This window comes from Pollachius pollachius (genome assembly GCF_949987615.1).
Source record: "Pollachius pollachius genome assembly, chromosome: 15".
Classification (NCBI taxonomy): Eukaryota; Metazoa; Chordata; class Actinopteri; order Gadiformes; family Gadidae; genus Pollachius; species Pollachius pollachius.
The window spans coordinates 7,464,284-7,489,384 of record NC_136948.1 but is presented as its reverse complement, the minus strand read 5'-3'; the positions used below and the strand labels follow the sequence as shown (position 1 = coordinate 7,489,384).

General features: G+C 44.4%; 1 protein-coding gene across 2 annotated transcripts in view; it reads left to right on the top strand.

Moving 5' to 3' along the window:
• asap3 (ArfGAP with SH3 domain, ankyrin repeat and PH domain 3) overlaps window positions 1-24,784 on the top strand; it is a 29,900-nt gene extending 5,116 nt beyond the window's left edge. Inside the window, exons 3-26 of one of the 2 annotated variants that reach the window (XM_079752122.1) lie at window positions 1,372-1,517; window positions 3,248-3,322; window positions 4,633-4,682; window positions 5,519-5,642; window positions 6,528-6,613; window positions 7,112-7,187; window positions 8,421-8,507; window positions 8,992-9,101; window positions 10,079-10,148; window positions 10,473-10,560; window positions 10,962-11,010; window positions 12,039-12,205; window positions 12,795-12,928; window positions 13,087-13,178; window positions 13,360-13,540; window positions 14,610-14,695; window positions 14,821-14,936; window positions 15,244-15,311; window positions 16,246-16,356; window positions 17,081-17,291; window positions 17,774-18,011; window positions 18,550-18,754; window positions 19,224-19,351; window positions 19,752-24,784. In XM_079752122.1, the coding sequence (XP_079608248.1) occupies window positions 1,372-1,517; window positions 3,248-3,322; window positions 4,633-4,682; window positions 5,519-5,642; window positions 6,528-6,613; window positions 7,112-7,187; window positions 8,421-8,507; window positions 8,992-9,101; window positions 10,079-10,148; window positions 10,473-10,560; window positions 10,962-11,010; window positions 12,039-12,205; window positions 12,795-12,928; window positions 13,087-13,178; window positions 13,360-13,540; window positions 14,610-14,695; window positions 14,821-14,936; window positions 15,244-15,311; window positions 16,246-16,356; window positions 17,081-17,291; window positions 17,774-18,011; window positions 18,550-18,754; window positions 19,224-19,351; window positions 19,752-19,863 (2,810 nt within the window). In that variant the 3' untranslated portion in view covers window positions 19,864-24,784. Of the gene's footprint in view, window positions 1-1,371; window positions 1,518-3,247; window positions 3,323-4,632; window positions 4,683-5,518; window positions 5,643-6,527; window positions 6,614-7,111; window positions 7,188-8,420; window positions 8,508-8,991; window positions 9,102-10,078; window positions 10,149-10,472; window positions 10,561-10,961; window positions 11,011-12,038; window positions 12,206-12,794; window positions 12,929-13,086; window positions 13,179-13,359; window positions 13,541-14,609; window positions 14,696-14,820; window positions 14,937-15,243; window positions 15,312-16,245; window positions 16,357-17,080; window positions 17,292-17,773; window positions 18,012-18,549; window positions 18,755-19,223; window positions 19,356-19,751 lie in introns of both variants that reach the window. The other variant, XM_079752123.1, reaches the window with a different exon arrangement.
• Window positions 24,785-25,101: the final 317 nt, after the last annotated feature.

Below are 25,101 nucleotides of genomic sequence, written 5' to 3'. Positions count from 1 at the left end.
AGAATCGATTATTTTCCAGCCCCTAATATCCATGTGCACCAATGGGATAATCTAGTCATTGAATAGTGCAGAGCAGTTGAAAGTGTTTTTTGATGTGGTACCAAGGTCTGCTTCTCATTTCCAGGCTTCAGCTTGTAATCTTTTGAACAATTGTGAGTCAAATGTCCAACTGCCCAGAGTGAGACATAGAGAGATGTTTAGATAGGTTGTACTGTAGAATGAGTAGAACCAATTAGTAAAATTGTATTTTCCCTTTCCTGTCCAATGCTCTCTCTCTCTCTATTCTTCTCCCTCCCTCTCTCTCTCTCTCTCTCTCTCTCTCTCTCTCTCTCTCTCTCTCTCCCTCCCTCTACCTCCGTCTCCCTCCTTACTCATTATAAAGTAAAAACGTACAAGTCAGTTCCAGTAATGCTAGGACGTCCCCCTTCTCTCATTCTGAAGTTGAACCCCTCAAACAGTCATGATGTTTTGCATGTGGTCTAGACTCACCACTGCTCCCTGTACTTCTCTACACCTACTCCCTATATAAAAGTCGCACTCCCATACTAGCTTTTCATTTATCGGTACACAAACTGTGAAAAAAACACATGTTTCAGATAGCAACTTCCTTGGGTCGTAAATTGTACAGTCTTGTGTATATAATAACAGGCCTAGATTCTACAGTATTGTGTGTGATAGCAGGCCAGCCATCAGAGGGAGATTGTCTTTGATTTGTTATTCAACCAGACCAAGGCATATTTTGTTGTAATATCCACACACACACACACTCACACACACACACACACACACACACACACACACACACACACACACACACACACACACACACACACACACACACACACACACACACACACACACACACACACACACACAGGGGACATTGGGGGTCAGGACCCCAAGTTGGGAAAGGGACCTTTTGTGATTTGGATCAACATTAGCCTGGCAAACTAACAAGTCTCTCTTTGTTCCCTCACCCAAAATGAATGCAACCCGGTCCCCATTCAGAACACATGGCTGGACTGTGTTTGCCAGGGGACTTTTAATCAAAGTGCTCTTCCTTCACCACCAGACATGACGATTAGCCCCCTTTTACCCCATCTATACGAGTGTCAATTTTAGTCTTTACTTTTCTGTTAACGGTATGTATATATTCATCGTATAACATCCCTACACTTCTGGAGTTTGAGATGTAACTATTATACACAATCCAAAATGGTAAAAATGAATTAATCTCAATCTACTATGGGTGTTTGTCCTATTTCTGAGAAAAATCCTCAAAACATCGACACATCCCATTAAGAGGGAACACAGTTCTACAGACGGACTGCCCGACACTGAATATATTTGTTTTTCCCCGGTGTGCCTCAGCCCACGTGGACAACAAGGAGCACTACACAGAGGTCCTGGAGAGCCTGGGGAACAGCCACCTGATCCAGGACAACAACGAGGTATCCACGGGCTTCCTGAACCTGGCCGTGTTCACCAGGGAGGTGACGTCACTCTTCAAGAACCTGGTGAGGAGTGGGGACGGTCTGCAGGACACACAGCCCCCACGGGAGGAAGGAAGGGCCAGCAGAGGCTTCCTTCCTCAAGGAGGCATCTGCAGCGATTACATTTTCTGAACTTTTATTTGAGTAGCTCACACACTTGGCTGACTAAACCTGAGCAGCAAGTTCTACACAAATACACATGCACACACTAACACACAGGTTTACGTCGGATTTACTGCAACCCTAAAATGAAACTCTCAATCACTTTTGCTTGGCTCTTGGTGTGTGTTTATGTGTGTCTATGGGTCTGCTGAGATGACGGCTGATGGCAAAGGTGCTACTCTGTGGCAGGAGACCCCCAAATCTGTCACATTTTGTGTGTTTGGCATGTGTGCGCATGGCTCTATTGCTGTACAGGGAGTGGCTTTTCAACAGCTGCACGCTTTTTCCTCTGGAGGCTCTGAATCCGGGGGAGTCCGGAACCCACCTACCAATTGTTTCCATGGCGATGTTAATTTATCCCGGACCTCCTTGCGTGAATGAGGACATGCATTCAGCCCCCCCCCCCCTCCCGTTGGGAAGGTTTCAGTCGACGTCCTACAGGGGATCGTTTCCTATGGGGGGGGTGTGAGTAGGAAGTGTTTTCATGAAACTCAGAATAGGATTTTTAAAGTAATCGAGTGTGTGTGCTGCTACTTGAAGCCCTCTCTTTGTGTGTGGGTCTGTATGTCTGTCTCAGGGTCAAACATGCAGGATTTTCCCTACCCTAGCCTTTCGGAGGCCAACCAAAACCAACGTGGCCAAATTCCTCCCATAAATCGATGTTTCCTGACAAACTAGGTTGACCGCCTTCTTTAGTTATACGAGGCCAGTGTGAACCATTGCGGAAACTCCCAGTGTTATCCACGTCGTCAATAAACTGGGATGATGTAATACTTGCTTATCTGATCGTGGTGCTTAGTCGTAAGTCAGACCCAACAGAAGTCAATGTGTGTAATATCGTCTGAAATGGGCTAATCAGTTATATTAATTAGGTCTGTATATACTTTTGTAAAATGAGGTTAAATATTGTTTTCACTTAAGTCTTCCATGGAGGTGTACCTCGGCTGAGGCAACAACTGATTGAATTTGTCTTATCCCGTCACAACCACAGCCGGAGAAACCCTTTCTGTCATTATCACAGTGGGGGTCGAGGGGGCAGGATACGTTATCCCTGGTACTAGAGTTACTGATTACAGTTATGCAAACCGTGTGTGTGTTTGGCAGAGGCTAAGAGACCTTCAAACGAGTGTGTTTTCAATTTTGTGTTTTGCTTGATTTTTATGACTCTGCATCATGCCGCATGGATGTGTTTTAAACCACTTTGTGGTCTGACACTAATCCCGTTGCAAGGCCAGCAAGCATTTCGAGGTGTTGAATCATACTCCCGAGAGGTCCTCTAGACATTCTTGCATTGTAGTGTTTTATTTTGTTTAATTTATAAACCTCAAAACACTCGCTGACTCACCGTTTTGTTAATCATACATGAATGGACCTCATAATTCCCATAATTCCCAGACCTCATAATCGTGTGTGTGTGTGTGTGTGTGTGTTGTTGTGTCTGTGTGTGTGTGTGTGTGTGTGCGTGCGCGCCAGCCAGATGCCCAACCCCTACCTGCCTCTTAATGAAGTGTATCTATTAAATGCTTGAGATATGAGTGCATGTAAATGTATAGTGAAAGCTAATTACACTGATGTCCGCCGCTGTTCTACAGGTGCAGAACCTCAACAACATCATGGCCTTCCCTCTGGAGAACGTCCTGAAGACAGAGACTAGGGAGGGACGGCTGGTGAGGCTAGCTGCTATCACACACTATTTTACACAGTCCTGCTGATGGCTCGCCCTTTGATGTCAGTCGAGGGAGCGTAGTGGGATCATACAGTCGTGTTTACACAGTGGAAATAAACCCTTCTTTGAAATGACTTCCCTGCATCTACTGGTTGAGATGCAACAGAAATGTTTGCAAGTCTGTGTTTCGTATTTTACTTTAACAAAGGGGAGAAACATAGTCAGTAGAAGTTAACTGTAGTAACAATTTACACAGTGTCCTATTTGGTACATTGTACGTAAGCCACCCTTTATTAGGAAGTATTCCATGAATAGGACCAAAGAAGGCCAGATGGATAGTGTTGTGACTGTGTATGATAGCCCCAGCTGGGTATCACAGCCATCTCCTGTGGATCTCTGTTGATAAGTTTGTGCAACTAGGCTCCAGTAACCACAGACTTACACACTGACTAACAATCACTGTACTGTAGCAGCACCTGGTCAATAAAGACAGCATGCACACTTAGCAAGACATAGGAGTTGATAGCATGGCATTTTCTGATGAATTAGTGAATCTGTCAATAACAGTTGATAAATGTTCAGTTATGAAATTTTGTGCTCATTTAAATTATTTACAATTAAATATAGTTAGATCTGACCAGGTAATTTGAATGGACAAGAGGCATTCCATGAATGTTGATATATAGTATTCTAGCAACTGTATTGGTCTAATAATCGAAAAATTACATTGATGCTCATTAACGATTAACTGCTCTGAATCACCACCAAAGCGACTGTCAACAGACTCTTATTTCACTGATTGCACACAAATGGAAATGTACTAATACATTTACATGATACAAATTATCTGGCCTGCTGTAACGTGTAGACCTTGACAAAGTAGCAAGCTAGTGTGCAGTTGTTGTTCCATTGCAATCAAAGGCTTTCTAGCTTTGATTGTCTTTGGCCTGCAGCTGATTTTAAGTATAACGGCAGAGGCTTGATTGGGATATTGCTGAATTATGGGAGTCATTTTTGTCAGCCTCAAACTTTTTGTGAACCGATAGCTGGCAGGTAATATTGCTGAATATTGAAAGAGCAAAACAGGCTATGTCTTATGGGATTTTCAGAAGTTTTATACACCAACATAAGACCTCAGAAGGACAAAAAAAAATGAATGAGCTGGTTGTTTGGCAGAATCTAAGCGTCTAAGTCTTCATGACCTCCAGTGGGGATTCTGTGTTTATACCTCGCCTCGCCCCCAACATCATCCATCCCTTTCTGTTCTTTATCGCATCTTTTTCTAATTTCCCCCTTCCTTTTTCCCACCAGGAGCTAAAGAAACAGATGGAGAAGAGTTGGAAGGAGTACGACACAAAGATGTGAGTGGTTCACTTTATTTGTCACCGAAGAGAAACGCGAAACACTTGTCAACCCTCCATGGAGCGGTTCCAACACACGGCATCAATGGCACAGTTTGTGGCGCAGGAGGTCAACTGTACGGCCAGTTACATCATCAGGCACCACATGTGCTCTAGCCAAGAGGTCCCCTAGCACCTTATTCTGTTACCCCAATATAAAGTGTGAATCCAGTGGTCACTGTTGTATATTTTCTGCAACATGCAGGAGCGTAAAGGGTAGACGGCAATGAAGTCGCAGAAACATGCACGTGCTTAAAGCGTCACTACTAATAAACATTGTATCACCATGATTTGCCTCTGTGGTGACAGCATGGGTCTTGCTTTCTTGCAGAGCTGTAGTCAAGACCACTTTTGTTGAGTCCAAGACCAGAGCTTGTCAATCAAACCAATGCCCGTTTTCTGAACAAGCTCACTTAATAAATTATTTGATTCTTTCTTGGGCACTGCTTTAATGTGCTTCATTATATTGTGTGGAGGGAATTGTAACTTTTAGGCTTATTATCCGATTCCTCCCCTCTCCCCTGCGTGCAAGGAGAAGGAAAGAGCTTCCATAAGTATATCAAATCGAACACTTATTTCTCTAAATTTGTCCTTCTTTCTCTCACTTGTGTCCATTCTTTCTCTCTGTCTTTGGTTGTTTCCTTCTCTGCCTTTCTTACTCCCTCTCACCCTTTCTTTGTTTTCTCTCTCATTCTTTCTCGCCCTTGTTGTTTCCTTCTTTCTTTATTCCTTTCTCCCGATTGATATTCCTTCCTTTCTTTCTCTCCTTCGTCGTCTCCCTCTCCTTCCTCCGCCAGGGTGAAGCTGGAGAAGGAGAGGCGGGAGAAGAGCAGGCAGCCGGGGCTGATCAGGACGGAGGGATCAGAAGGAGGAGAAGACATGGAGAGGGAGAGGAGGGTCTTCCAGCTGCAGATGTGTGAGGTAGGTGGATTCAGGCAAAACACCACGGCACCAGCCGGAATGACTGCGGTGGACTTGCTTCACATCGTACGGGTGGTCTTGGGAGCTCTGAAATCAACATTACAACCCTGGCATCCGCTTTGGCCACATGTGGTTGGACGTTTTTTAACAATAAAGAAAGTGAGTGAGATTCATGTGTCTGAACTGAACATGGTCTTGCGTCAAGGGCAAAGGCTACTAGCAAAAACCGTCGTTCCCTCTTGATGTGCGGATCAAAGTGACAACAGTTAAATGCCAAGGAGATTTATTGCATGTGGACATTATTGTAGTAACCATTCGGAGTAGAGTCATGCTCCATAAGCAGCGATCCCAGGCCCTGGGTTAAAGTGGTGGAAATAAGAAGACTGAAACCAGCTGAAGACTTTAAATTTACACTGGCCCATATATCTTGCTTTGCGGAACTGCAGTCAAGTCTAGCGTATCTGCCGGTACACTGTGTTTTATGAAGAGTACTGATATCTTAGTCAGTCCTTCCAGGAAATTGAAAATCCCAAAATAGTAGCTATTATCAAAACTAGGCCACAATAACTGTTTGAGTAGGCCAATGTTTTGTTTCGTTTAAGAATGAATTGATCAATAATATTTGTATTGAGAGGAGGGTCACGGGAAGGTTTGACCTGATATAAAGTGGCCAACACCTGTCAAACACAGTTCCAGATGCTTGCTAGACTAAACAAAACAGAAAGGAGTGGACATTTCACTCACAGACTTTGACAAAAGCTTATTTAATGTTTTCCCTTTATTTTTTCACAGATGACTGTTTGTGCAAATAACTCAGACTATTTTACACCGACCAGCGCCATCATTTAATTTTCTTTTCTTTACCGTCTGTGTTTCATTTTCTAGTACCTTCTGAAGATCCAAGAGCTGAAGGTCCGACAGGGCCCTGATCTTCTCCAAAGCCTCATAAAGTACTTCCAGGCTCAGCTCAGGTATGATTCAACGAAACCTCCCCAGGCCTCTCCGTCCCCTACACATGTTTGTTTTTCTCTTGCAGCAAACTAAGTCTGGGATTTATGATTCGTCGCAAAAAAACTGTCCCTCTGGAGTTTTATTTTTACAAGTCACCATAAATCTCACATTAGGTCATAGATGGATATGTCATAAATGGAGAGAAAACAAGAAAAAGGGATTTGTCCTTTTGGCCACTATAATGATTTGATTCTCGCTCAGAATTGCACATCAGCAGTTTGCAACGGTTGAGGTTTCTAGCTTCAGTCACCTGATTCCAGCTTTAATTTCCAGTTTCCACGATAGGAGTACAATTTGCCAATTTTAACCAAAGAATGCCGCTTTCTGTGAGAGGCATGTTTGGTGAGTGTCTTGTTTTGGTGAAAGCAAACCCTAAATTACTGTGGAAATGTTTTGATGTACTGAACTGTATCTACCATCCTTTTTTGTTTTTGTTTCACTTTTCTCCCCACTGTCAGTTTCTTTCAGGATGGGTTGAAAGCGGCAGAGAACCTAACTCCCTTCGTGGAGAAGCTGGCCACCTCGGTCCACACGGTAAATGTTATATATATAATATATATATATATATATATACTTTGTTGTGTACCATTACGACCTAGCTTCTGGCAGACCCGATGGAAATTTCCCCATGCAGCAAGGAACATGCTCTCTGCAGTACTGAGCTGTGGTATCAATCTTGTTATCATTATTTTTGGAGTCGTCAGAGTTACTGAACTGGAAGGTCAAAGGTCATGCTTCCCTGCAGCTGCTCAGGCCCTGTTATCGGACATGTCCCTGACTCAGCATACTTATCACAACACACATATGTGGCCATGTTTATCCTGATGACGTCATACACAAGCATCACACACACTTACTGATTCACTCTCTCTCTCTTTCCTGGCTTTGTAGCAGAAGTAACTGGAAAACAGAGGGCCAGGAAGACTTGTTGTTGCTCTTGTTACAAAAGGCTGAGGTTTTAGGAACAGACACCAGAACTATTCAATAACTGCCCCCAGCTGAGCGGACTGAGTTCAGTTACATTGCGTAAATTTCCAGAACCACAGCCTCTTCTCAAAGTGTCCCAACATTTGTCGGTTTTTCCAAAGTCTTTCTAAAAACGGTGCTACCTGGCAATAATGGAAACAAACATTGGAGACGTTAGAGGTTATTCTCGTTTTGCATGGCAGAGAGCGCGGCAGCGGCGACTAGCCCAGGCACGCCAGAGCCCTAGCCCACATGGAGCTAAAACCAAAACATTCTTCCAACCAGGACTGTGTTTTACAGACACCGAGGTTCAAGGCCTATCCTGATCAGTTGGTGCCCCCCAGAGTGTGCTGTTGTCGAACCGGTTGCACAAGACTTCCCCTTTGATTGTGCTGATTTGTAATCCTCCCTTTCTCTTGGGTGCCTCCACACCCTAGTCGTGAGCTGCTCCCATCATGCATTAGGCTGGGCTTATTGGATGAACCAGTGATGCACCTCTGCTCCACACCCAGAGCTAAAGGCCACATAAGGAACTAATTTGATGCGGGGAAAAGGTTTTGCAGGATATGTGGTTCCAACCAATTCTTTAAGTTTAATTCGGAAATGGATATTGGATGGGCTAACTGGCTGTGGGCTGTGTGTGTTTGTGTATTGTGTGTGTGTGTGTCTGTCTGTCTGTCTGTCTGTCTGTCTGTCTGTCTGTCTGTCTGTCTGTCTGTCTGTGTGTGTCTGTGTGTGTGTATGTGTTTGCGTGTGTGTATGTGTTTGCATGTGTGTATGTGTTTGCGCGTGTGTGTGTAGGTACGTCTGGACCAGGACGAGGAGGTGCGGCAGCTGTCCCAGCTCAGGGATTCTCTCAGACTGCTGCTGCAGGTGGACGGCAAAGAGGTAGAGGGGACCTTCACCAAGTCCAAGTGGCCTCACTTAAATAACGTTCATTCATCAGTGTCTGCTCAGCGCAACTGATGCATCTCCAATCGCCTTCTGGGAGGCACTATGGAGTAGTCTTTCCGCTACCGTTATATATCTGTCCCTTTGGCGTCTCTCCCTGGAGGTTCCCTCACTTGGTTTTGGCCTCTTCTTAGTGGGCTTAGGTTTATGGGGTGTCATATTGTATGATATGGGGCTTAGAATCCCTTTCAGACTGTAACTGTGATTAAGGGCTGTACCAATAAAATGGACTTTGCCTGTATTTCAGTCTAGACTATAATGGTTTTAAGGCTGGTGCTCTAACTAACCCATTCTTTGGGTTAGTTCATGCATGTTTGAATGCGTGTCATTCATTCCGACTGTGCACCTCAAAAATGCAGTATTATCCCTTTTAACTGCCTTCATCCCAATAAATATATTGTGTCTCTTGTTTGTATCCCAGGAGTACATGAACAGGAAGAACTCGGGGAACGGCTACAGCATTCACCAACCGCAGGGCAACAAGAAGTACGGCACGGAGAAGTCTGGCTTTCTGCTGAAGAAGAGCGATGGGTGGGTAGGCCGACACGACGGACGAGCGATCCAAACCAGAGAGTTGCTCTTTATTTTTTGACCTGCGCCCGCCCGACACTGCTTAGCGTCTGTTGTTCTGTGATGGTCCTCTGTTGCCTTATTTGGCTCCGGAGAGGAACGGTCTCTGGACTTAATCCAGCGTCTAACCAGAGTTACTGCGCTTAAAGGATGACTGAATAGGAGTGTTAATTTAACAGTGAAGGTGTCAGGCCGTGGAACAGGTCGGAGCTGTGATTTAAATGGGAGGGGAAAGCATTTAAAGGAAAGTACATCTTTCTGTCGGGTGCTGTGAGAAGATCGCAAAAAAGTAGTTTGAAAGTCGTGGAAAAAGAGGAGGGGAACTCTTGACTTCTTCCAGCACAGCTGTTCTTCATTATGGTGGGGGGGACGATCCAGTAGGGGGCCCCTGCTATGGAGCTTGTTGGCAGACTGGCTAACTGAGTCGCTCCAGGTGTGTGTGTGTGTGTGTGTGTTTGTGTGTGTTGTGTGTGTGGTCGTATATGTGTGAGTGTGTGTGCCAAATGACCATATACACACAATATATATAGATTATTGTGCGTGGTTAACTGGGGGATGTGGTCGACTAAGACAACCATGGGTTTTTTGCACATTTTCTCATGGGAATGGAAACAGAAATTGGGAAACGTAAGCAGGCACAGAGAGGGTCACTGCAGTCTGCAGCCCTGCTTTTGAAACTCAATAAAAAGTCCACCAAACGATTCAAATTGAATAAAAAAGGTTGAAGTAGACTCTACATCAACCTTTTATTAAATTTAAATCGTATGGTGGAAACTCTTGCGCGTGCACTACTGCAGCCTTATCGTCATCAGCGTTGCAATGTCTGCAGGATGAGGTTCTTATGAACCCCTGTGTTCTCCTTCTTCTTCTTCTTCTTCTTCTTCTTCTTCTTCTTCTTCTTCTTCTTCTTCTTCTTCTTCTTCGCTGGTGGTGTGCAGCATCAGGAAGGTGTGGCAGAAGAGGAAGTGTGGGGTGAAATACGGCTGCCTCACCATCTCCCACAGCACGGTAAGAGGAGGCAGCTCTCCATGCGGATCACTGGAGCGCACTACACTACACTACATGATCAATACGGAGGTCTTCAGTTTACCACCTTACAAACCGGCATAATAAACCGGATTTCAACACCCCCCTAGCAACGGTGGTAGTAACAGGCATTGCTGAAACCATGTTTCTCTGATTTCATAATACAAGCCTGCCTGTAATCATGCAAAAAGCTATGTTACGACAACACAGCAGTTGACTTAGGTGTGTCTGTGTCTGTGTTTGTGTGTGTATGTATGTGTGTGTGCCTGTGTCTGTGTGTGTGTGTGTGTGTGTGTGCGCGTGTAGATCAACCGCCCGCCCGCTAAGCTGAACCTGCTGACCTGCCAGGTGCGGGCCAACCCCGAGGAGAGGAGGACCTTTGACCTGGTCACCCGTAGGTTCCCCTAAAACTTAACCGTTGACCTCCCGACCTCCTCGGAACATCTTGAACCCCTCCAAACACGTTTCTTATCCTGAATGTATAACAGTCCGGAAAATGTGATGTGCCAAGATTATTTTAAGCTAAGCTTGTTGGATAAGTTTCTCATTCGCCCCCACATTTGTATTAAATAACGTTTGTTTTCATCCCACGGTGTTTCCATTCTATAACACACCAATGGATCTAAACACATTTTTTCTCTCTCTGCCACTATCTCTCTCTCTGGTTCTCTTTCGCTCTCTCTTGCTCTCGCTCTCTCTCTCTGGCTCTCTCTCGCTCTGGCTCTCGCTCTCTCTCTCTGTCTGTCTCTCTCTCTCTCTCTCTCTCTCTCTTTCTCTCTCTCTCTGTTCCCCTAGGCAATCGTACGTACCATTTCCAGGCAGATGACGAGGAGGAGTGTTTGATGTAAGAACCCTAATCCGTCTCTCCGTCTCTCACAGCGGTTGGAGAGAGTCATCTCCGAACGGTGCAACAAGTACCTTCTTTTTGAAGCAGTGTGGTTCCGGGGGAGGTTATGAAGTGAGGGACAGGATTGTGCAGGGGGTAAGGGTGTTTGTTCCACCCTCAGACAACATGCACTGGGTGTGATCCCCATGCACAGTGTAGTGTAGAAAGGGGGTGCCTATGAGAACCCTTGAGCAAGATGTCTCTAACCCCCCACCTGCTCCTTAATGACATGCTTCTAAAGTCACTGTAAGTCACCTCGGATGAAAGCATCGGCTTGCATTCGGGCAAATAGGAACAAAAGAAAGTTAAGTAAAGAGTGGAGGCTGTGAGTGCTACTAATATTCAGTATCATTGATTTAGCTTTGATTGTTGAGTAACGCTGGAACTTCGAGCACGCGTGTTGGGACATGCACACACTACAAGGCCACAGGATGATCCCAACGGGAAATGGTTATTGGGCAGAAAACAAGTTTGTCGACTGAACTCCAAGAAGGAGTGTGTGTCATTTAGGAATATATTTGTATGTATAGTGTCCTGTATGCACATGCCAAAGTACAAATGTACCAATTATGTCTTGCTCAATTCCATGTTTGAATTGGAAACATGATCAATTATTGTCCTTGCTTACCCATTCTTTAAAGTTAGATAGCCCTTTATTTCATCATATACATGAGAAATTCACTTATTACAGCAGCCCATAGAAAGATGCAATAATAAAGAAAGAAAGTTATTGTATGTCCAGAATACATAAAAAAATCACACAGTTGTGTGTGTGTGTTTGTGTGTGTATGTGTGTGTGTGTGTGTGTGTGTGTGTGTGTCTCTGTCTGTCTTTGTGTAATGTCCTGTATGCACGTGCCAAAATCCGAATGCACAAATTGTGCGTTGCACAATTCCATGTTTGAATTGGAAACATAATCAATTGTCACCTTGCCTACCCCCTCTTCAAAGGTGTGTGTCTGTGTCTGTGTCTGTGTCTGCGTGCAGCTGGGTGTCAGTGCTGCAGAACAGTAAGGAGGAGGCCCTGAACACGGCGCTGGGCGGAGACCAGCTCCACCTTCAGGACAGCGGGCTCCAGGAGCTGTCCCGCGCAGTCATCGCCGAGCTCCACCACCTGCCCGGCAACGACGTCTGCGCCGACTGCGGAGCCCCAGGTCAGCCAATCACAGGCCTTTTGTTTCCCTTAAATGTCCCTGCTCCCTGGAAAAATTGTAACGGTGTGGTTATGGCCAGTCTGGCTGTTATTTTAACAACGTGCATGATGTCCTTGTACTTTGACAAAGTCATGTGGGGGGAAAATGACGGCAAGACAACCAGTTTGTGAAAAAGTTAACGGTGACATGTTATGTCATCAGGTGTGTGGCTGAGAGTGTCATTAGCCGCTACAAGCTGTTTTGAAAATCGGCCTCTCCTGACATCACAGGTGGGCGTGTCCACCTAGATGTGTGCTGGATAGATCAGTCTACCAGCCTACCGGGTGGACTGTAGCAAACGTTCCTCATTTGTCAGTCATACATCTAGGTGGACACGCCCACTTGTGACGTCAGACAAGGCTGATGATGTCAAAACGGCTTGTAATGGCTAATCACACTCGCACCTGGGGGTATAACATGTCACCTTTAAGAATCGCTGCTTTAGAGATTTCCAGTTAGTCTTTATCTAGGTCTGATGTATTTTTCCCTCCTTCCATCTCTGTCTACTTATGTGTTTGTCTCTCTCTCTCTCTCCCTCTCTCTACCGCAGAGCCCACATGGCTCTCTACCAACCTGGGCATCCTGACGTGCATCGAGTGCTCTGGGATCCACAGGGAGCTGGGGGTCCACTACTCCAGGATCCAGTCGCTCACGCTGGACGTGCTCAGCACCTCCGAGCTCCTGGTAATCTATTGCCGTTTGAATTGCTGCTCCTCCCATTTTTTTATTAAAGCCAGGGTAGGACAATTTATTTTTAGCATTTTTGTGTGCTATTTGCTGAAATGCCCTTAACATCCCGGCAGCAATTAATCACTTAAATGCTCTTGTTTCCTTCTCTTCAGTTGGCCGTCAGTATTGGCAACACACGTTTCAATGACATCATGGAGGCGGGACTCCCCAATGACTCTGTTAAGCCCCTCCCACAAAGTGACATGTAAGTTCCCACCCCACTAACATTAATTTCATGTTGAGTTAGTCACCCTAACTTGAACTTCCTTCGGGATAAATAAAGTATTCATCTATCTCTGAATCTATATTTTCATTTTGGTTATCAAACCTGAAAGGGTTAACAGTTAAAATGTTTGTTTTTCCGGGTCAACTTGATCCAAACCCAGGAACGCCAGGAAGGAGTACATCGTGGCGAAGTACGTGGACCGGCGGTACGTCGTACGGCGGGAGGACGGCGACCCCTGCCGGGCCTTCGCCGCCGTCAGGGGTCGTGACATCACTTCCCTTCTGCAGCTCTACGCTGAAGGGGAGGACCTGGCCAAACCCCTCAAGCTACCCGAGGGACAGGTAAAGCATCGTTTATACACCGGCGCTGCTGCGCCCGTGATGCTTTTCTCTTTTTGGACCGACAGCCAGGCCTGAATCAGACTGAACCATCTGTGGTCAAATACCTCGACATGACAAACCATGGAGCTATGAATAACATTTCCACTGAACAGAGTCATTACACAAGCAGACACGCACGCACGCACGTAGGCACGCACGCAGGCACGCACGCACGCACGCACGCACGCACGCACACACACACACACACACACACACACACACACACATGCGCGAACACCCACACACAAACACAGAGACACCCAGACACACACACAGGCAGAGTAAGTTGGAGACCACAATCGGAAAAGCCATCTATTTCCTCAGCTTGATATTTCTTCCTCAATTGTATGTTATCAAGTTCCCATTCCTCTACGCCTCTTCTTTGTTTCTTTAATCAAGCCCGGTCCGCTTTTCTTCCACTCCCTGCTATGCGACGTTAGGCCAGCTCTGTCCTATTACTGACGTTGTGCGATGTTATTCCAGCTTGTGAGTCACAACTTGTCTCTTGAGAGCATGAGAAACAAGTCACAAAAACAAGGTGTTTTTTTCACCCTCTCCCCCTTCCCTCATGTATTTTATTTGTCCATTTGTGAAAAACACTCTCTCTCTCCTGTTTTTGAAAGGTTTATTTGATATTATTTGAAGAGTTGTCACCTTCCATTTATTTCAAAATAAGTTCTTGTTTGGGGAAAAAATAACATTTCAGTAATGAACCAACAACAGAGATGTTGATGCAAATCCTCACCAAGGGAACTTTCTAAGTGAGTGATCACTCTTGGGAAACCTGATAATGCAGCGCACTAGCACAACAATGACGCATGTGCATTTCATGACAAAACAAGAACTAATCATTTTGTTTATTTTCCTTCTTAAATAAAACCTTCGACATGAAAGACAATAGACAATATATGTGTTAGCTGGTGCTCGGTTTGTATAGCTCCCACCCTCACTGTTTCATTGAGTGGCTGGACAGCGTTGTGCGTCTATAAGATGCAGAAGTTCACCCGTATAATGTGTCTGTTTGTGTTAGGACACCAGAGAGACGGCTCTCCATCTCGCCGTGCTCATGGAGGAGAAGAGCTCGCTGGCGCTGGTGGACTTCCTCATTCAGAACAGGTTGGGACACAAACTGTCGCTTTTGTACACAATACAAAGCTTTTCATTTATCAAGTATTTTATCCCCAACCTTTATTATGGCGAAATGGGAATCCCTGTACGAAACATTGTGTGTTTCTCAACAGCAACTGTCTGGAGAAGAGGACAGCAGAGGGCAACACGGCTCTGCACTACAGTGTCCTGCATCACAAACCTGAGTCTCTCAAACTGCTGCTGAAGGGGAAAGCTGCCCTGCACACAGGTGCCCCGCAAACACGCGTACACACTTGTTACCAATATCATGTCTCAAGATTACTTTGCTGCCCCAAATGTTAATGCTAGCAATATAGCACTATTGGGAAAGCGTTATTTGTTTGACAAACAAACTGTGAATTGCCAAATTGAAAGGCCAAAGTGCTGCTGCTATTGTTGACATTCTTGCCATAAATGCTCTTTAGTGTGAGCACAACCATCGGATCACCACAAAGTCAATTTGACAAATGAGTTGTTTTGATCACCGAGATGGGTATGGTCCTTTTTTCAAACTGTTGATTTTACGCCTCTCCTAGCAAACACATCCGGAGAGACGGCCTTGGATATCGCACAGAGGCTGCAGCAGACGCAATCCATCGAGCTGGTGAGCAACTCCACCTTGCATCTGACCCAGTGGTTCTCAAACTGTGGTACGCGTACCAGTGGTGGTACCCGAAGCACTATTTAGTAGTACGCAGAGGAATTCCCCCCGCACAAAAAAAGTAAAGATTTTATTTTTTGGGAGACCATCGCATCACAAACGTCATCTTACAACCGAGTCGTTGCCCAGCCTTATACCTTCTCTTTAGTCGTATCATTTTTAATGATAATTAGGGTTTTTCAAAAAAGGATGTTGTTATACAATTGTTAATATGCCTCCTGCGTGAGCTGTAAGTGGTTGAATAGGGCTGCAGGCCTACACTACTGTATTTTGTTATGTTTTATAACATCGGTCATAATGGTGGTACTTGGGGAGACAAATATTTTGTGAGGTGGTACGTGGTATAAAAAGTTTGAGAACCACTGCCTTAAGCAATTCAATGCACCAAATCAAAATGATTTGTGAGGGCTTATGTGTAATGGAAGGAAGTAAGCCACTGTTTGAGTCTTTGTCGAGGGAGGAAGGAGAGGGACCTGCCATCCTCAAACAAAAAAAGGGTGAACTCCAATGACCGGACACATTCCCCTTGAAATAACTTCCTGTGCTGAGAGGATGAGCAGAGAACCCTATACTCATTCGCCCCCTCATGTGTAACATTTACTGAACGGACTCGCTGTCCTCGTCAACCACACCCGCTGGAATGTCCTGGTTTATTGAGTGAACATTGCAGTGTTTAGTGTTGTATGTTCCTGTCTGAAATAACAACTAATGTGCGTTTTCAAGAATTCTGAATTTGTATTGGAAGAAGCAGTGGTTTAAAAGTAGTCTTGAAGCTTTAATTTTCGTCACACTCTTTGTTAAAAAGTAGTCTTGAAGCTTTAATTTTCGTCACACTCTTTGCTAAAAGTTTTTAATTATGGAAAACATGTGATTTCAGTTGGAGCTAGCCAAAAGTGGGAAGTTTAACTCCCAGATCCACGTGGAGTTCATCTGGGAGATCGATTCGTCTCAGGAGCTCTACGACAGTGAGGATGACCTGGATGACAGGGTAAAGGCCTGCACTTGAACCATCAGCCTTGGTTGACACTGACTCAATATGAAACACAAAGATCTGGGCCAAAGATTCACTTTGGTCTTCAGTTCGCATTAAAACTTAGTATGTTTAGGGCTTCTGCATGTTTAGTTGGCCACCCTAAACAGAGTGTAATTAAGGCTAGCTATAACGGAAGTTAAGTGAGTACTGCTCTTCAGGTCATGTGTTGTAGAAGGCTAGTTTTCCACCGTGCAGTATATCGATGTATGTGCGCTTCTTATACTAAGCTGTACCTTACAATCTATCGCCACACAATAATTGGCTGTACCTTGTAAGCATATGCTCTTACATTTACATTTACATATAGGGCATTTAGCAGATGATTTTATCCAAAGCGACTTACAATAAGTACATTTGTCATAAGCAGGTGCAACAATACGTCGCTCGGTACAGTAAGGATTTTCATAGAACCACGTGCAAAGCACTAACAATCGCTAGGTTAACCCAATCCTCGTATACAACAAAAACTACTCTTGACTCCGTCATCACCATAGGGGTCACATGACTTAAAAATCCACTTTAGAATTCATATTTTAGCTTTGCCCCCTTCCTGCAAATATTACAAATATGACAAATATAACTGATTGATGGAAACGCTCCTAATAATACATGGCTATACGTATAGTATACATGGATCGAAGACCACTCCCGTGTCCTCACGTCTTGGTTCGTTGCCCAGGCGAGCCCCAGGTTATCCCGGATCCATCGCTCCTCCGCTCCCACGAGTGGCGCCGCGCCGTCGACGCGGTGGAGCGGCGTGAACGGCGCCAGCAGGCCGTGTCAGACCTACGAGAACCTGGACTTCCTGTACAAGACCTCCGGCCCGAGCAGCAGCGCACCCTCGGAGGTGTCCATGCCCCCGCCGCTGCCCGTCAAATCCATCCAGAGAGGTGGGCTGAAGGCGGAGAGAAGGGTTCCTAAAGCTGTGTTCATCATCCATCTTGAATGCGGTGTTATTGTATGGTGTTGTGTTCCATAGCAGCCATTAGGGCTGTGCGATTGATCAAATTTTGATTGCGATTTCGATTTTTTTGCGTCAAACGATCTCCAAACTAATATAATCGAGGTGAAAAGGTATTTTTTAAGGATATTGAGTTTATTCATTAAATGTTTTATAGAAGTTGCAGGACAGCTGGATACATATTCGTAAATTTAAATTCGTAAAAACTCAGTTCTCATTTACAAAGGTTTTTTTCGAGAGATATGCTGAATAAATGCGTCATGTTTTCAAACTCAAAAAGAATCGTTTGAATAATCGTGATTTCCATATTGACCAACATATTGGAGATGATGATTTTTCCCCGTAGTCGAGCAGCCCTCCCTGCCATCCTCCTTCAGCAACCACAGCCCATCTTCTCTCGGCCTCCTGCAGGTCGCTCCGACCCCCAGATCTCCTTCGCCCCCCCGGAGACGAGCCCCGGCCACAGCCCCAGACACTCATCCTACCAGAACTCCCCGGCCCGAGCCAGCCCCCCCTCACCCGGCCACGACACCCAGGGGGGCCGCCCACCCAGATCTCCCCAGGGTCAGAGTGTGGTGCTCCGGGGCCACAGGCAGACCATGTCCTGGGAGGGCCAGTCGGTGTCTCAGAACCGCATCGGCCCCGTCAGGTGAGGAAACAGTGATACAAAGTGTTTAGAATGTCATTATAAACACACTGTAAGGGATTTAACCCGACCTAACATTGCCCTCTGCTGGAGTTTTATAGAGCTCACTATTAACCAATTATTACAGAAGACCCATTTGAACCCCCCCAGCCGAAAGATTCTGGGTTTGATAACCAATATCTGTTGTTGAAAAGTAGTCATACGACTTTAACTCAGGCACTCACCTTTTCAAGAACGCTTTCAACACATAACCTCCGTCCCTTCTCTCCCTCATTTGAACTATCCCTAGTCTTCCATTTTTTAGCTACCAATTTTAACCAATTTTATCTTTTTACTTACATCCGTTATTACTAAATTATTTTATTCTGTGTTCACTATATTAAGCGACTTTGAGTATTTAGAAAAGTGCTATACAAGTAGAATGTATTATTATTATTAATATTATTATTATTATTATTCTACAAGTGGCTTCAGTTATCCCCTCAGAGCTTCATCCCGATGTGTCTCTGATGCCCCCCCTCCCTCCCCCCCTCCTCCCCAGCTCTGAGAAGACCACCTCGTACCGCCGGACCAGCAGCGGGTCGGGGGGCCAGGGGAAGTGTGTCGCCACGCCCACCAGCTGCCCCACCGCCAGTGAGGAGCTGTACTGCAGCCTGCTGGGAAACGGAGCGCCCCCGACACCGCCCGCCGCCCAGACGCCCACGCTGGTCATCATACCGCCGCCACGGCAACGCAGGAACGCTATGGTAGGGGATGCAGGACCAAGTCCAACGTTGTTACCAACGTTGTGTGCCGTAATGGTTGCAAGTCCGTTTTCATTTCTTTAGTAGGAATAACTCCTTGAGATGAACCCGTCTCGTTTTCAAGGGAGTCCTTAACAACAAAGTACAAAAGTACTTTTTGATAAACAAGTCTGCTAAGTCCCCTACATGTAAATGAGCCGGTAGGGGTGTTAGAGTATTTTGCTCAAGGATGTACAGAAAGTGTGGACAGTGTTGAACCACGAATCTTTTCGGCTAGGATTGATATGGCCGCAAGACCTAGCCCCTCCTATTTTGGTAAGATTTCAACAGATAATACTTGCAGATATTCCAGCCCATCTTTCCCCATAGTCACAAGCCCAACATGAACCTCGCACTAATCTGTGAATGTTCCCAGTCAATGTGGATGTGTGCCATTGGTAACACGAGACACAAAATGAATCTCCACCACCAGGTGTCTGGCAGCCGACCCCGGCAGAAGCGCGTCAAAGCCCTGGTGGACTGCAGGGCGGTGGGCTCGGAGCAGCTGGCCTTCTTCAAGGACGAGGTGATCGTGGTCACGGCCACCGAGGACCCCCACTGGTGGGTGAGTGTACTACACTCTCCCGCGTTTCCTCATTGCAGTCGGGGGATATTCAGGGGGATCTCTTTACCGAGGATTGATTCTCAGAAGGGATAAGGGGTGTCGATATTTTTAAACCTACCTTTTTAGTCAGGCTTTTAACTAAACAACTTATTTATCCATTTATTAAATTATTTATTTATTTTCACAAAGTTATCGCTTTGGGTATGGATGGGTCGGAGGGGGAGGAGGGGATAGTTTTTACATGTGTGAATATCTTCGGGTGTGTTGTGGGGGGGGGGGGTTGTATTAAGCACTTTGTGTTACATTTGCTTGTATGAAAGGTGCTATACAAATAAAGTTTGATTGATTGATAAAGTGGAACTGATTGTTGATTGGTTTGCGTTTGTTGCTCTTCAGGTCGGTCACATCGACGGAGACTCGTCGAGAAGCGGCACCTTCCCCGTCAACTACGTGCACAAACACGGAGACTGAGGGGACAACCCCCGGGACCCAAGATATCTGCGCATGAGCAAATAGGAGAAGAACTGAAAGACACCGGGATGCTTCCTCAAAACGCTTCAAGCAGGAGAGTGTAATTTCCCCCCCCCCCCCCCGAAAAAAGAGAACTCCAACAAGTATGCGACAGGATCCTGGAGTTTGCTGAGGTGCCAATGCGCTTTTTCCACAAGGATGGAGAAACGAAGGCAACCCCAGAAACCGAGCTGGGCTTTGGCCGTAGTGGACAATGATCCACAGTCTTCTGCTGGCGACCCAGAGTGGGTTTCACCCAGGGCCACCTGTACCTTAAGCTATTTTCCTAACGTGTTTCCTGGGCTCACACATTGTACCTTTTGTTTTACAGTAATACAATTACTAATGGGCACCAGTGATGCGGTAATTCCCCTCCCCCGTCACATGGTATTCATCACAGAAATAACACGGGAAATTTGGTAGGACCGATGTTGACACAAGCGTGCTTGCGAGCGGAAACCAAAATCTACGACCTGCACATAAAATAAACTGTAAACTCCGGGGGGGGGGGGGGGGGTTGAGAAGCCTTGGAGACGCCAACCTCAACGAGAGGCCTTCTGAAGGCTGCGCAGAGGGGCGAAGGCACACCCTTTGCTGGGAAGTGACACAGCGGCTGTATCACCACGCCCAACGGAAACCGGAGTACACAGCCAGAGCCAGACGATGCCGAGAACTCGGACTTCCTTCCCCTGCCCAGTTCCTCCCCTCTCCTCCCCACTACCCTGCCCAGTGCCCAGGGACTGAGGATAAGTGGTGCCCACCAGTCTGCCTGCCGGCAGAACGGCAGACCTCCGGACGAGTCTCCAGGTGAAACCTTAGCCCCCCCCAGGAGTCTAGCTTGAGTCCGGGCACACTGCCAATGCGCAGTGGGGCGCTGGTCTGATTGGAGGATTGTCTGAAGGATCTGATTTCTCGAGGCCTCCTCCAGAGTATCAGGAGAGAGTTGTGGAAGAATCGACGGCGTCTCTCCACTCTGTAGCACTTACAAAAGGCTGGGTAGCGATAGACCCAGCATGCCACACACATCAATGTGTTCAGTAAACTCTGTTTAGGTGGTACACCCTGCAGTATGTTCATAACTAATGCAAACACATTAATCAGCACAATTATTCTTTGCTCTTAATATATATTTGGTGCTTTTTTTCCCTGTCCTTTAATCCATTTATTTTTATATATATGTAGATATAAAAATTATTACAGTTAACAACAGCATGCCTTTTGTACATAGCACTGTTGTATATATTCCCTGTCTCTTAAAACATTTATTGTAAACACAATGGTTTCTATGATCGAGGGATGCTGGATACGTCCAAGTACAATGAATTTAAGCTCCTGATGTTTGTGATTTAATCTGCTGCTTAACATTTTTTTTGCAGCAGGTCTTACCATTTGTTGTACATGTTTCCATAATGTTTTTATGTTTGTCATGGTATCGTTGTCCTTAATGACAGTTTCAGATGTGCTCTTTGTTTGCCCCTGTTTAAGGATACTTAAAGACATAGAAACAATCAAATTGAACTTTGCAGGTCTTATTTGGGTAAAGTGCTATAAAATCAATGTAACATGAATCCATTAGTGTATAATTTACAAAGGAAATTCCTAGTGCCCTGGCTGGTGCCCCAATGTGTTCAAATGTGTCCAATAGCTGCAGTCCAGAGAGCTAATGGTTAGCTAATGCCCTTTAAGTTCAATGTGGGCGGGAGATGTCTAAATAATTAATTTAATTTGAGATAATGTCTTGTACTTAAGACTGCTATACACACTCCAGAAGTAGACAGAAAACGTTCTACTTGCTTGTGGGAGTACTAGAGATACCATAAAGTAATTTCCTCTGATCTGATATTCTGATGTCAAGTGTAATAATGCATGTTCTGTGACATTCAAACCAAGCTGCTGCCATTTTTTTTTCTGCTAAAGCTTGCAGCCATGGTTACAACAGCACAGCATGTTCAAGGTTTAAACGCAGAAAGTGATATCAGATAGCTGGACGCCGTATCATGTAGGAAGTCTGTAGTCTGCACTCTCATTGTCTCAGATTTCACTTCTTCCTTCCTCCATCCACCTGTCCAGCTTCTCAGCCTGCCAGCCTCTATCCCCTTAGCTCCTCGGCCCCTCTAAACCATCTCTTTCCCTTTGTCCTTCCCCACTAGCCTCTGTCCCCCTCTGTGCCTTCTTCTCCCTGATCCCAGCGACCTGAATCCACGGTGATGTCATTCCAGACGGTCACTTACGCAACAGACCGGATGGCAAATGGATGGAGTGACTTTCTGGGCTCTCTGTATATTCATTTTCATCAAGACCATTATCCCCTCATCCCTGTGTGTGGAGTTTCACAGTAGCCACTGCTGTAAGAGATACCTTTTCAAACCAGTGGATTTCCATGCATCAGCTTTCATTTTACAGCACTTTACCGCACAGACTGGATCTCCCCCATTGCTAAACCCAGAAACCTGGGTTAATAAGAGGATTTGGGGGGCCATCCTTGTACATTATGCCGTGTGTGTTATGTGCAAGTGTACACTTAAATAGATATACATGTATGTATTGCGTCATTGACGGTGTATTACGTAGACTTTTAAAAGGATTAATGCTTTAGCTCTGGGTTGTTAAGTGAGCAACAGTGAATTCATCAGTCTAATGTAACTTTGCCACAAATCCGTCCCTCAATAATGGATACTTAAGCCAAGTCAAGTGGGATTTATTTGCAATAAACCACATCACCAGTGGAGCTGCTCTGATTATCTCACCCCTTTTAATAAAATGCACAATTAAAAGAGGCTCTTAAAGCAGCACCCGGAAATGCCCATACACGGGACTGTATGGGAATGAAGGGCTGTTTTTGTTCTATATATATCGCAATCTTTAGTTTTGTGAATGTTATAAAGTACCACAAAACATATTCATATGAATAATTACAAATGATTAACAATGCGTCTACTTTGCCTACTTTATCATCTATCATATTCCAAAATCTTAGTTTAGGACGAGCAGGCCTATAGGAATATAATAAGCTTCTTTTGTGTTAATGCAACAAAGTATATTTTAATAAGAATAACTTTGTACACAACCCAATCCACATAAAGATTATTTTTGTATGCTATGTGCTAGGAGTCTGTAGCAACGACCTCCTTGAAGCATCTGTTTGGAGCTGAGCAGGTGCTTCCACAGCCCGCAGCTGTCAGCAGTAATGTCCCTCTAGCAGCTCAGGTGCTGACTGCAGATAAGAGAAGTGCTCTGTTTAAGAGTTCTTCTGAGGACACTGTTTGCCCCATTTTCAACATGATGCGTAAATCATTGTTAGAAATTGAGACATAAGTACGTCCAAGTATAGGTTTCCCTTCAATCCCTAAACCAGAAAAAAACTAATCATAGTATTTTGAGTTAAACAATATGTGCATTTATGTTGCCATCAAACTGGCTTCTCCCTTCAGCCAACCAATACATTCACAAGTTGCGCTACTAGAAGTTGAAATGTATTTATTTGAGTTTTGCCTTACAAAACCAGACAAAGGCTTACATGAAAATGTTGCCCTGAAACATTTACTACAGTCATACATTATATATCTGTGCTCAAGTAAAGGATACACAAAGAGGATTGCACATAAAATTTGGAAAAAACGTAAATTGCTTACTTCAATGGTAAGCAAGATATGAAAGCAAGAACTTTTAAAAATAAACATTGCAATCTAATTTGGAGTTGAGGTGAATTATACACATTCATCACATTAGCTTGTCATTTATCATGCTTACGGCATTAATGAATAAGATATTAATTAATATATATATATTATATATATATATCCCAATATTAGTACAGACACTAATATTGTTTCTCTTTATATTGACAAATGTACTTATTGTAATTTGCTTTGGATAAAAGTGTCTGCTGAATGTAAATGTAATATGTTCTCAAATCCAATTTTAAAAAGGTAGAGGTTTTTACATTTTTTACCATTGAATGACAATTTGTATTGACATATATGATGAATGTGTACCTACTTCAACCCGGTACTTAATGTATATTATGTAAAACCCTTGATTTAAACTTTGTATTGATCTTCGTTATATAATAATACAAACTTTCATTAACAAAATAGTTTGAAGTAAATATTTCAGCAGTAATTATTTTAAACAGTTGAAAAATGTGCTTAGTTCAATAGTTTCGTCTGCCATAGCACACAAACAATTACAAATACATAAATACATTCAATTGATAAATAGGCTTCGTAAAGTGTGTTTTATACCTATGGCGAGCTAGTGTGTGCATCAATAAAGGAGCTTTCTCTTCCCCAGTTCATTAGTTGGTATGTATATAAGGGTGTAATATTTTGGTTGAAATACAATGTTATCAAAACATTTGTAACATTTACATTTTTTCAGAATATTATTTAACCATGGAAAAAAGTTGAATGGGTTTAGCATGTGAAGTCGGTGCATTTTGAACCTACATTTTTCCCAAAGGTTAAATAAGTCTTCCATACGTAAGTGCCAGAACAGAAACATTACATTCATTCTGCAAGTGGGCCCAGAGATATCTCGTTTCTACATACATCGGAAATGTGTCAGTGCATGAGGCTTTTCTTTGAACCAGACGATTGATCAACTGGAGTCTTCTGAGAGTCTTGAGTTCACCATCGTTATCATCCTCACCAATGAACAGAAACCACATAAGGCATTGTGGAAAAATATACAACAATTGATTCAGTTTTAGCACACACTCCATACGATCAACATGTGTAAGGTCTCTATCCTTTAGTTTTACTTTTGTACAAATGTCATACTGTCTCGGCCAAATATGATTTGGTATTTGCACAAAGACGTCAAACTGAGTGTTCCCTGGTTGTGATGAATGTCACCTTAAATAACGAATCAACAATCAATAGTGAAGAGGTAAATTACACTTGAAGCCTATTGAATTTGTAATAAACCACTGTCAATAAATGTGTAGTGGCATAAGCGAGTATCTTACATTCAACTGAAAGCTCTACTTACATCAGTCACATGGTACATAATGTTGAATGAACACTGAAATAAAAGGTGTATCTTAATAAGCACGAAATGCATTGAGGCGCTTTAGCAATGAAGCTCCTTTCAAGCCAACGAGTGGCAGTTCACCCCCAGGACTATGCCTGCCCCCATGGTCGTTTGAACACAGCCGTTTTTAAAGGAAGGGTACTGATGACACAGCAGAGCACCGTGTGCACAAGCACACTTCCTGTTGATACTGAGTGCCTCT